This window comes from Littorina saxatilis, linkage group LG11, assembly GCF_037325665.1.
Source record: "Littorina saxatilis isolate snail1 linkage group LG11, US_GU_Lsax_2.0, whole genome shotgun sequence".
Classification (NCBI taxonomy): domain Eukaryota; kingdom Metazoa; phylum Mollusca; class Gastropoda; order Littorinimorpha; family Littorinidae; genus Littorina; species Littorina saxatilis.
This window is the reverse complement of record NC_090255.1, coordinates 904,074-916,534: the sequence shown is the minus strand read 5'-3', so window position 1 is coordinate 916,534 and position 12,461 is coordinate 904,074. Positions and strand designations below refer to the sequence as shown.

At 44.4% G+C, this 12,461-nt stretch overlaps 1 protein-coding gene across 2 annotated transcripts in view; it reads right to left on the bottom strand.

The window, feature by feature from the left end:
• Window positions 1-2,373: 2,373 nt before the first annotated feature.
• LOC138979372 (MFS-type transporter SLC18B1-like) overlaps window positions 2,374-12,461 on the bottom strand; it is a 53,162-nt gene continuing 43,074 nt past the window's right edge. The window contains exons 10-15 of one of the 2 annotated variants that reach the window (XR_011460005.1): window positions 12,366-12,460; window positions 11,542-11,637; window positions 4,992-5,066; window positions 4,431-4,524; window positions 2,927-3,324; window positions 2,374-2,864 (exon numbers count right to left, since the gene is read on the bottom strand). Coding sequence is in view for 1 of the 2 variants with exons in the window: in XM_070352080.1 (XP_070208181.1) it covers window positions 3,127-3,324; window positions 4,431-4,524; window positions 4,992-5,066; window positions 11,542-11,637; window positions 12,366-12,460 (558 nt within the window). In the remaining variant the exon portion in view is untranslated. Of the gene's footprint in view, window positions 3,325-4,430; window positions 4,525-4,991; window positions 5,067-11,541; window positions 11,638-12,365; window position 12,461 lie in introns of both variants that reach the window. The other variant, XM_070352080.1, reaches the window with a different exon arrangement.

The following is a 12,461-nucleotide window of genomic DNA, read 5'->3' as shown; positions in this document are numbered from 1 at the left end:
CAATCAGCAAGCTCTGAGGATCCTTCCCCAGGCTGTACACAACCAACAACAAGACAGAGCGATCTCCAATCAGCAAGCTCTGAGGATCCTTCCCCAGGCATTGTCTTCAGCTGCACCAGATATCTTTCCAGGCTATATTGGAACCCCCCCTTTCTTCTTATTGTCGTTCGCTGTTAGATCGTCAGTCTGGACTGCAGGGCGAAACGTGCTGTGGAATCCCCCTTTCTTCTTATTGTCGTTCGCTGTTAGATCGTCAGTCCGGACTGCAGGGCGAAACGTGCTGTGGAATCCCCCTTTCTTCTTATTGTCGTTCGCTGTTAGATCGTCAGTCCGGACTGCAGGGCGAAACGTGCTGTGGAATCCCCCTTTCTTCTTATTGTCGTTCGCTGTTAGATCGTCAGTCCGGACTGCAGGGCGAAACGTGCTGTGGAATCCCCCTTTCTTCTTATTGTCGTTCGCTGTTAGATCGTCAGTCCGGACTGCAGGGCGAAACGTGCTGTGGAATCCCCCTTTCTTCTTATTGTCGTTCGCTGTTAGATCGTCAGTCCGGACTGCAGGGCGAAACGTGCTGTGGAATCCCCCTTTCTTCTTCTTGTCGTTCGCTGTTAGATCGTCAGTCCGGACTGCAGGGCGAAAGGTGCTGTCCCCATTTCTTCTTTTTGTCGTTCGCTGTTAGATCGTCAGTCCGGACTGCAGGGCGAAACGTGCTGTCCCCATTTCACACTCACTCCCTTGTAAGACCCTGGTTTCTCAGACTTTCTGTTCATAACCTCAGTAAGTTATTTATGCCCCTTTCTTTTGAATACATGATTTTCTCAGATTTGTGGAGGTCTTGACAGGGGGCTGTACTCTGATATAAATCACACAAGACATGTCTTGACAGAGGGCTGTACTCTGATATAAATCACACAAGACATGTCTTGATATAAATCACACAAGACATGTCTTGACAGAGGGCTGTACTCTGATATAAATCACACAAGACATGTCTTGACAGAGGGCTGTACTCTGATATAAATCACACAAGACATGTCTTGACAGGGGGCTGTACTCTGATATAAATCACACAAGACATGTCTTGACAGAGGGCTGTACTCTGATATAAATCACACAAGACATGTCTTGACAGAGGGCTGTACTCTGATATAAATCACACAAGACATGTCTTGACAGGGGGGTGTACTCTGATATAAATCACACAAGACATGTCTTGACAGAGGGCTGTACTCTGATATAAATCACACAAGACATGTCTTGACAGAGGGCTGTACTCTGATATAAATCACACAAGACATGTCTTGACAGAGGGCTGTACTCTGATATAAATCACACAAGACATGTCTTGACAGGGGGCTGTACTCTGATATAAATCACACAAGACATGTCTTGACAGAGGGCTGTACTCTGATATAAATCACACAAGACATGTCTTGACAGAGGGCTGTACTCTGATATAAATCACACAAGACATGTCTTGACAGGGGGCTGTACTCTGATATAAATCACACAAGACATGTCTTGTTGAAAGCAAGACAAAGAGCTGTACACAACAAACAACAAGATAGCAAAATGTGAAGATCTTTTCTTACGCCCTGTACCAGAAACCTTTGGAGGCTGTTCTCATTTCAAAGAAATGTTGTGTTCACATAACCGTTATTGGATTCTTTGCAAGCTGTACACAACACAAACCAAGGGGTGAGGTCCACACAGCTAGGTGTCAAGATGCTGAGCTGAGCCTTGTCTTGCGCTATACCCATTCCCTTTCCATGCTATCCAGACACCACAAATGTCCTGTTCAAAGGATTCATCCCAAAGCTTTACACAACAAAAACCACAATCACAGAGCAGCTGGCTGTAAACATAGAGCTAAGCGCTGTCAAGCGCTATACCCAAAACATTCCACGCTATTCTGACACACCTGAGAATGTCTTGTTCCAAGAATTCATCCCTATAAGCTGTACACAACAAAAACCTGACGGGTAAATCACAGAAACAGCTAGCCGTGAACACAGAGCTAAGCGTTGTTGTGTGCTATAGTGCTGCTGATAGAGTTGTAGGTGACCTGTGATCACAGAGCTAAGTGTTGCCGTGAGCTATACTGCTGCTGATAGAGTTGTAGGTGACCTGTGATCACAGAGCTAAGTGTTGCCGTGAGCTATACTGCTGCTGATAGAGTTGTAGGTGACCTGTGATCACAGAGCTAAGTGTTGCCGTGAGCTATACTGCTGCTGATAGAGTTGTAGGTGACCTGTGATCATAGAGCTAAGTGTTGTCGTGAGCTATACTGCTGCTGATAGAGTTGTAGGTGACCTGTGATCACAGAGCTAAGTGTTGTCGTGAGCTATACTGCTGCTGATACAGTTGTGACCTGTGATCACAGAGCTAAGTGTTGTCGTGAGCTATACTGCTGCTGATAGAGTTGTAGGTGACCTGTGATCACAGAGCTAAGTGTTGTCGTGAGCTATACTGCTGCTGATAGAGTTGTAGGTGACCTGTGATCACAGAGCTAAGTGTTGTCGTGAGCTATACTGCTGCTGATAGAGTTGTAGGTGACCTGTGATCACAGAGCTAAGTGTTGTCGTGAGCTATACTGCTGCTGATAGAGTTGTAGGTGACCTGTGATCACAGAGCTAAGTGTTGTTGTGAGCTATACTGCTGCTGATAGAGTTGTAGGTGACCTGTGATCACAGAGCTAAGTGTTGTCGTGAGCTATACTGCTGCTGATAGAGTTGTAGGTGACCTGTGATCACAGAGCTAAGTGTTGTTGTGAGCTATACTGCTGCTGATAGAGTTGTAGGTGACCTGTGATCACAGAGCTAAGTGTTGCCGTGAGCTATACTGCTGCTGATAGAGTTGTAGGTGACCTGTGATCACAGAGCTAAGTGTTGTTGTGTGCTATAGTGCTGCTGATAGAGTTGTAGGTGACCTGTGATCACAGAGCTAAGTGTTGTCGTGAGCTATACTGCTGCTGATAGAGTTGTAGGTGACCTGTAATCACAGAGCTAAGTGTTGTCGTGAGCTATACTGCTGCTGATAGAGTTGTAGGTGACCTGTGATCACAGAGCTAAGTGTTGTCGTGAGCTATACTGCTGCTGATAGAGTTGTAGGTGACCTGTGATCATAGAGCTAAGTGTTGTCGTGAGCTATACTGCTGCTATTGGAGATAACCGGTGTGCTGCTGATAGAGTTGTAGGTGACCTGTGACGCCTGACGCAGCAGTCCCTGAGAGGCGTCATCCTTGGCTGCACTGGTTCCGGCTGGCTGAGCGGGATGACACGCTTTGCAGCTCTTGGCCAGAATCACGTAGGAGGCGAAGGAAATAGCCTGAAAGAGACCAAGTTTCATCATGCACTCAACTTTGTCACAGTCACTCTCAGAAGCTTGTCTACAACACATTCACAGATACGCCTTTCTTCTTGTGCTATGGAAGTCTCACAGCAGCGTTTGGTGATTGTCCAATACTCAAAAAGAGTTCAAAATTAAGCATTTCAGGATGACAGGTAATTAATGTTTTGTGTGTGATAACCACCACCTTCCCCTTCTTCCCCACCCATAAACTGGTAGCTCCTTCCCAGCTCCCCTTTCTATCTCTCCCAAAGCACAAAGTAGAGAGTACTGGTAGCTCCTTCCCAGCTCCCCTTTCTATCTCTCCCAAAGCACAAAGTAGAGAGTACTGGTAGCTCCTTCCCAGCTCCCCTTTCTATCTCTCCCAAAGCACAAAGTAGAGAGTGCTGGTAGCTCCTTCCCAGCTCCCCTTTCTATCTCTCCCAAAGCACAAAGTAGAGAGTGCTGGTAGCTCCTTCCCAGCTCCCCTTCCTATCTCTCCCAAAGCACAAAGTAGCGAGTGCTGGTAACTCCTTCCCAGCGCCCCTTTCTATCTCTCCCAAAGCACAAAGTAGCGAGTGCTGGTAACTCCTTCCCAGCTCCCCTTTCTATCTCTCCCAAAGCACAAAGTAGAGAGTGCTGGTAACTCCTTCCCAGCTCCCCTTTCTATCTCTCCCAAAGCACAAAGTAGAGAGTGCTGGTAGCTCCTTTCCAGCTCCCCTTTCTATCTCTCCCAAAGCCCAAAGTAGCGAGTGCTGGTAGATACTTCTCAGCTCCCCTTTCTATCTCTCCCAAAGCACAAAGTAGAGAGTGCTGGTAGTTCTAGACTGGACACTGTGGAAGCTGAATGCAGACTGCTGCAGAGACAGAGATAAACTGAGGCTGGCTGTGTGGTCAGGCTGGCTGTGTGGTCAGGCTGGCTGTGTGGTCAGGCTGTATGGATAATTATGACTAGTAGTCAGATATCACTACATGTATTATGTCCAAATGAGCTGAAGACTTACGCCAACAGAGAATTGAGGCTGGCTGTGTGGCCAGACTGTATGGACAATCATGACTAGTAGGCAGATATCGCTACATGTAGTATGTCTAAATGAAAGACTCACGGCGACAGCGAAGACGGCTGCAGTGACGGTGGCTGCCCAGTCAAACCCCTTGTAGTCCTGTATCGCGCTGCCCACTGTCGGCCCGATGAACGTCCTGCACACAACACGCTCTTGTCTTCACTGACCAACACACACACCTTCAATCAAACATTCCATCATTCCTGATCATCCCTAACTTATACAGTGGAACCTGCCCTGGCTACCTCTTAACAACGAAAGTCTGCTCACAATGACCACCTCACAGATTGTCTGGTCCTTACAGACAGGTTTAACTGTAAGTGTAACAGCAATTTACTGACTAAAACACACCAGCTAATGAACATACACTCCATGAATACAGACAGATGGAGAATATGCATACAAACCGTCACAATCACCGACACAGGAATAAACTATGTGACAGAAAGATGTGGTGAACAGTTGCATGTACTTTCACACACACACCACACACACACACACACACACACACACACACACACACACACACACACACACACACACACACACACACACACACACCACACACACACACAATCCCAGAGTAATAAGAAAGCAACACACCCAAAAGAGAAGGCAGAGTTGAAGAATCCGGACACCATACCATACGTGTCCAAGTTGTCTTCAAAGCCAACCATCCTGAAAAACACACAAGTGTATTCAAATCATCAAATCCGTGAGAATATCAAACTCCTGTTGATCTACTCTATGCTTGGGGGCCAGTTATAGTTTTCCTTGGTTTTCACAAGGTTCAAACTCCTGTTGATCTACTCTATGCTTGGGGGCCAGTTATAGTTTTCCTTGGTTTTCACAAGGTTCAAACTCCTGTTGATCTACTCTATGCTTGGGGGCCAGTTATAGTTTTCCTTGGTTTTCACAAGGTTCAAACTCCTGTTGATCTACTCTATGCTTGGGGGCCAGTTATAGCTTTCCTTGGTTTTCACAAGGTTCAAACTCCTGTTGATCTACTCTATGCTTGGGGGCCAGTTATAGTTTTCCTTGGTTTTCACAAGGTTCAAACTCCTGTTGATCTACTCTATGCTTGGGGGCCAGTTATAGTTTTCCTTGGTTTTCACAAGGTTCAAACAATTTCATTCCAAGAATGACAAATAACAATGCTGCAAACAATCAATTGGATCATTGGAGCACAACAGCCTGATCATTGGAGCACAACAGCCTGATCATTGGAGCACAACAGCCTGATCATTGGAGCACAACAGCCTGAGCTTGATATACACATTTTGCCACATCATTTCTAAACTTCAAAGGCTGAATCTCTTCAATTTCCAACAAGTGGGTTCAAACTCCTACGTTCACACAAGAGTGGATTTTGACGTGTATGATCGTTTTTACCATGCCGTTCAGGCAGCATACGCCAATTTCGGGTAAGTGTCATCAAACTAAAACAATGTGAAAATGTTCATTACATTTAGTCAAGTTTTGACTAAATGTTTTAACATAGAGGGGGAATCGAGACGAGGGTCATGGTGTATGTGTGTGTGTGTGTGCGTGTGTGTGTGTAGAGCGATTCAGAGTAAACTTTGTGTGCAGACTCTCTTCAGTGTCCGAACCACCCCCCCGTGTATACTACATTGGGTGTGCGCGTTAAAGATCCCACGATTGACAAAAGGGTCTTTCCTGGCAAAATTGCTTAGGCACAGTTAATAATTGTCTACCATACCCGTGTGACTTGGAATAAGGCCGTGAAAGGTAAATATGCGTGAACATGGCTGCAATCTACTGGCCGTATAAAATTTCATCTCACACGGCATCACTGCAGAGCGCCTAGAACTGTACCCACGGAATATGCGCGATATAAGCCTCATTGATTGATTGATTGATTAAACTACTGGACCGATCTTTATGAAATTTGACATGAGAGTTCCTGGGTATGAAATCCCCAGACGTTTTTTTCCTTTTTTCGATAAATGTCTTTCATCCGGCTTTTTGTAAAACTTGAGGCGGCACTGTCACACCCTCATTTTTTAATCAAATTGATTGAAATTTTGGCCAAGCAATTTTCGACGAAGGCCGGACTTCGGTATTGCATTTCAGCTTGGTGGCTTAAAAATTAATTCATGACTTTGGTCATTAAAAATCTGAAAATTGTAAAAAAAAATAAAAAATTCAAAAACGATCCAAATTTACGTTCATCTTATTCTTCATCATTTTCTGATTCCAAAAACATATACATATGTTATATTTGGATTAAAAACAAGCTCTGAAAATTAAATAAATTAAAAATTATGATCAAAATTAAATTTTTGAAATCAATTTAAAAACATTTTCATCTTATTCGTTGTCGGTTCCTGATTCCAAAAACATATAGATATGATATGTTAGGATTAAAAACACGCTCAGAAAGCTAAAACGAAGAGAGGTACAGTAAAGCGTGCTATGAAGCACAGCGCAATCGCTACCGCGCCAAACAGGCTCGTCACTTTCACTGCCTTTTGCCCTAGCGGCGGACTACGTTCAATTTCATTCTGTGAGTTCCACAGCTTGACTAAATGTAGTAATTTCGCCTTACGCGACTTCTTGTTGTTTCAGTTGGTCACGTCAACTCCAGGGAGCTGTTCTGCTAAAAACACTACTACCAGAAGCTTGATGTTGTGAAGCTACACAAGTTTTCACTCGGCACCATTTAGTAGTAAACACTTTAGCTTACCCACCTGGACGGATCCAACAGATAGGCTTTACTGAATGTACTGAGTGCAGGAAGCACAACCATCACCTTTGGAGGCAAAGCCAGTCAAACAGGGTTAAGATTTTAGAGCTCATTTCTTAGCCCTAAATAAAATTGCATAACGGTTCCTGGGAGACAGCAGCAGCCACACCCCATCACAAACACAACTCTACAATTGACACGTGTCTAGTCGGCCACATAGAAAACATTTTGTGCTACTATAAATAGCTCGCGCTCTTCGTCAGCAGACAACTCTGCAGTCACCCTGTCACATGAAGATCAGTAGAGGTAACCTATACCCCAGGCATTACTGTGTGAAGTAAGATCAGTAGAGGTAACCTATACCCCAGGCATTACTGTGTGAAGTAAGATCAGTAGAGGTAACCTATACCCCAGGCATTACTGTGTGAAGTAAGATCAGTAGAGGTAACCTATACCCCAGGCATTACTGTGTGAAGTAAGATCAGTAGAGGTAACCTATACCCCAGGCATTACTGTGTGAAGTAAGATCAGTAGAGGTAACCTATACCCCAGGCACTTTCTTTCTTTCTTTATTTGGTGTTTAACGTCGTTTTCAACCACGAAGGTTATATCGCGACGGGGAAAGGGGGGAGATGGGATAGAGCCACTTGTTAATTGTTTCTTGTTCACAAAAGCACTAATCAAACAAGAAGAGCAAACGCTCGATCGAGTCACTTTCGCAGTTCTGAATATTATATGAGGCATCAGATGGACAGGAAGAAATTGCTATTCACAACACAATGATACAATATTCACCGATTGCTTTCAACATGGAGGGCGGTGCCCAAATTGTCTCACCTGTGATTTGTAAATGGAATCCCGAAGGCCGTAGGCCTGAGGGATTCCATTTACAAATCACAGGTGAGACAATTTAGGCACAGCCTGACATGTTGAAAGCAGTAGGTCGATATTGTAATTGTAAATCTATCCATTCAAAGGATCTGACGACGATCTCTTTCCTGCTTTCATGCGATGGTAAACAGACAGAATTGGTTCTGTTCTGTTCACACACTACTTTCAGTCCACCCACCTGCAAGGGTCAAGTCCCAAGAAATATGTCTCTGTATTCCTATCGTATCACTCTCCTCCTGTTTTGTTTTCTTTCACATACATTTTCCCTTCTTTTTTGACGGGTTTCTGGACAGCAAACTCAAAACAAATTCTTTTCATCACAAAAGCGATCTTTGGAATTGACTGACGTAGTCCGAAAGCATTCATGCATCAACTTACGTCACGTATCCGACGTCATCACTTCGCATACCTTATGGTCTCGGTATTTCGTTGGTACTTCATATTTCCTACTTGTAAAATGACCCTCAAAGCTAACCGAGACTAGTTGAGGCTGTATCCATGCTGGCGACACGTGAAACACATGACTTGTATTGATACGCTTGCCAGGAAGTGTACATTGAGGCAGATCCATTTGGAGGTGAGACACGCTGATTGCCTGACCGCTGAGTGATTGCATTGACCAATCAAAATGTCGAATTAACAAAGAAGGATTTACAATGAGTCACGTTCACATAAAATTTGAGCCCGGTCACTTTTATAGTTTCCGAGAAAAGCCCAACGTTAAGTTGTGTGTTGCCGAACAGAAAAGGCTAGTTATCTCCCTTGTTTTTCTGATAACGTTCGTAAAAGGCTACAGATGTAAATACTTTGATGTAAAGAATAATCCTACAAAGTTTCAATCACATCCGATGAACTTTGTCAAAGATATAAAATGTCTAATTTTTCCTTTGACGCTGACCTGTGACCTTGAAAAAGGACAAAGGTCAACGAAACCATCGTTAAAGTGTAGAGGTCATTGGAGGTCACGACTAAACAAAATATGAGCCCGATCGCTTTGATAGTTTCCGAGAAAAGTCCAACGTTAAGGTGGTGTCTACGGCCGGCCGGCCGGACAGACTAACACTGACCGATTACATAGAGTCACTTTTTCTCAAGTGACTCAAAAATTGCTCCAGGGGCTTGCAACGTAGTACAACCCCAGGCACTACTGTGTGAATTAAGATCAGTAGAGGTAACCTATACCCCAGGCATTACTGTGTGAAGTAAGATCAGTAGAGGTAACCTATACCCCAGGCATTACTCTGTGAAGTAAGATCAGTAGAGGTAACCAGGCCTTACTCTGTAAAGTAAGATCAGTAGAGGTAACCTATACCCTAGGGATTATTCTGTGAAGTAAGATCAGTAGAGGTAACCTATACCCCAGGCATTACTGTGAGAAGTAAGATCAGTAGAGGTAACCTATACCCCAGGCCTTACTCTGTGAAGTAAGATCAGTAGAGGTAACCTATACCCCAGGCATTACTGTGTGAAGTAAGATCAGTAGAGGTAACCTATACCCCAGGCATTACTCTGTGAAGTAAGATCAGTAGAGGTAACCTATACCCCAGGCATTACTGTGTGAAGTAAGATCAGTAGAGGTAACCTATACCCCAGGCATTACTGTGTGCAGTTAGATCAGTAGAGGTAACCTATACCCCAGGCATTACTCTGTGAAGTAAGATCAGTAGAGGTAACCTATACCCCAGGCCTTACTGTGTGAAGTAAGATCAGTAGAGGTAACCTATACCCCAGGCATTACTGTGTGAAGTAAGATCAGTAGAGGTAACCTATACCCCAGGCATTACTGTGTGAAGTAAGATCAGTAGAGGTAACCTATACCCCAGGCCTTACTCTGTGAAGTAAGATCAGTAGAGGTAACCTATACCCTAGGCATTACTTTGTGAAGTAAGATCAGTAGAGGTAACCTATACCCCAGGCATTACTGTGTGCAGTTAGATCAGTAGAGGTAACCTATACCCAAGGCTTTACTCTGTGAAGTAAGATCAGTAGAGGTAACCTATACCCCAGGCCTTACTGTGTGAAGTAAGATCAGTAGAGTTAACCTATACCCCAGGCATTACTGTATGAAGTAAGATCAGTAGAGGTAACCTATACCCCAGGCCTTACTCTGTGAAGTAAGATCAGTAGAGGTAACCTATTCCCCAGGCATTACTGTGTGAAGTAAGATCAGTAGAGGTAACCTATACCCCAGGCATTACTGTGTGAAGTTAGATCAGTAGAGGTAACCTATACCCCAGGCTTTACTCTGTGAAGTAAGATCAGTAGAGGTAACCTATACCCCAGGCCTTACTGTGTGAAGTAAGATCAGTAGAGGTAACCTATACCCCAGGCATTACTGTGTGAAGTAAGATCAGTAGAGGTAACCTATACCCCAGGCCTTACTGTGTGAAGTAAGATCAGTAGAGGTAACCTATACCCCAGGCATTACTGTGTGAAGTAAGATCAGTAGAGGTAACCTATACCCCAGGCATTACTGTGTGAAGTAAGATCAGTAGAGGTAACCTATACCCCAGGCATTACTGTGTGAAGTTAGATCAGTAGAGGTAACCTATACCCCAGGCTTTACTCTGTGAAGTAAGATCAGTAGAGGTAACCTATACCCCAGGCCTTACTGTGTGAAGTAAGATTAGTAGAGGTAACCTATACCCCAGGCATTACTGTGTGAAGTAAGATCAGTAGAGGTAACCTATACCCCAGGCCTTACTCTGTGAAGTAAGATCAGTAGAGGTAACCTATACCCCAGGCATTACTGTGTGAAGTAAGATCAGTAGAGGTAACCTATACCCCAGGCATTACTGTGTGAAGTTAGATCAGTAGAGGTAACCTATACCCCAGGCTTTACTCTGTGAAGTAAGATCAGTAGAGGTAACCTATACCCCAGGCCTTACTGTGTGAAGTAAGATCAGTAGAGGTAACCTATACCCCAGGCATTACTGTGTGAAGTAAGATCAGTAGAGGTAACCTATACCCCAGGCCTTACTGTGTGAAGTAAGATCAGTAGAGGTAACCTATACCCCAGGCATTACTGTGTGAAGTAAGATCAGTAGAGGTAACCTATACCCCAGGCATTACTGTGTGAAGTAAGATCAGTAGAGGTAACCTATACCCCAGGCTTTACTGTGTGAAGTTAGATCAGTAGAGGTAACCTATACCCCAGGCTTTACTCTGTGAAGTAAGATCAGTAGAGGTAACCTATACCCCAGGCCTTACTCTGTGAAGTAAGATCAGTAGAGGTAACCTATACCCCAGGCCTTACTGTGTGAAGTAAGATCAGTAGAGGTAACCTATACCCCAGGCATTACTGTGTGAAGTAAGATCAGTAGAGGTAACCTATACCCCAGGCATTACTGTGTGAAGTTAGATCAGTAGAGGTAACCCATACCACAGGCTTTACTCTGTGAAGTAAGATCAGTAGAGGTAACCTATACCCCAGGCATTACTGTGTGAAGTAAGATCAGTAGAGGTAACCTATACCCCAGGCATTACTGTGTGAAGTAAGATCAGTAGAGGTAACCTATACCCCAGGCATTACTGTGTGTTAAGAGCTGTACTCACTTAGCCCCGTTGAACAGACACTTGAGTGTACAGACCAGGGCCGATCCCACCGACAGCCCCATGATGGCCAGACTGAGGATTACCAGCCACAGCTCACTGCAACAACAAACACACACTGGCCTCATGTTTACAACAACAAACACACACTCACCGCACGTTTACAACACATAATCTGTACTTATAACATAACATGATTGGTTCAACATGTTTATAACATACGATTCAGTATTTAGGAATGTATTACAAAAGGACAAGAAGAGGGTCTGTGCATCATTAGTGCAGGCATGAGCAAGATGGGTCGCCCACTCGCCACAGGCCACCAGAAATGAGTGTGGGTGAGTAGAAAGTCTTATAATGATCGCCCGCTTGGCGAGTGAAAATGTTGGGTCTGTGGTATTATCATTTTCCGAGCGACGATTGTCTGTTGTGAAGCACCAAAAAATGGGTAAACTCAAACAAAAAGGTTGAAGACACCGAGGGGGGACACGCTATGCACCAGCTAACGCAAGACCAGCGTGCTCGTGTCGCTCAACTGATCCGATCGGTACAGGGCGCTTGCAAAAAACCTGCTCTTCTTTCACCATGTTTGAATGGATCAAATCGTTTTGTTCTTTGGTAACTCATTTTTGAAATTTACTAGCCCACAAGGCGAGTGAAAATTTTGGAACTTGTTCATGCCTGTTAGTGTCATCATTGCGTTATTTGTATCCAGTTTATGTGAGAGTTATTTGTGCCCATGGTCTGTGCATCATGAGCGTCATCATTGAATGATTGGTATCAAGTTTATGTCAGTTATTTGTGCGCATGGTACGTGGCTGACTCACTGTTTGAGGAAGGGCAGCAGAGGCGACGGTCCAATCAGGAGAAAGGCGGCCACGGACACTGTGTTGCCGATGATGATGAATGGGTACGACACCCCC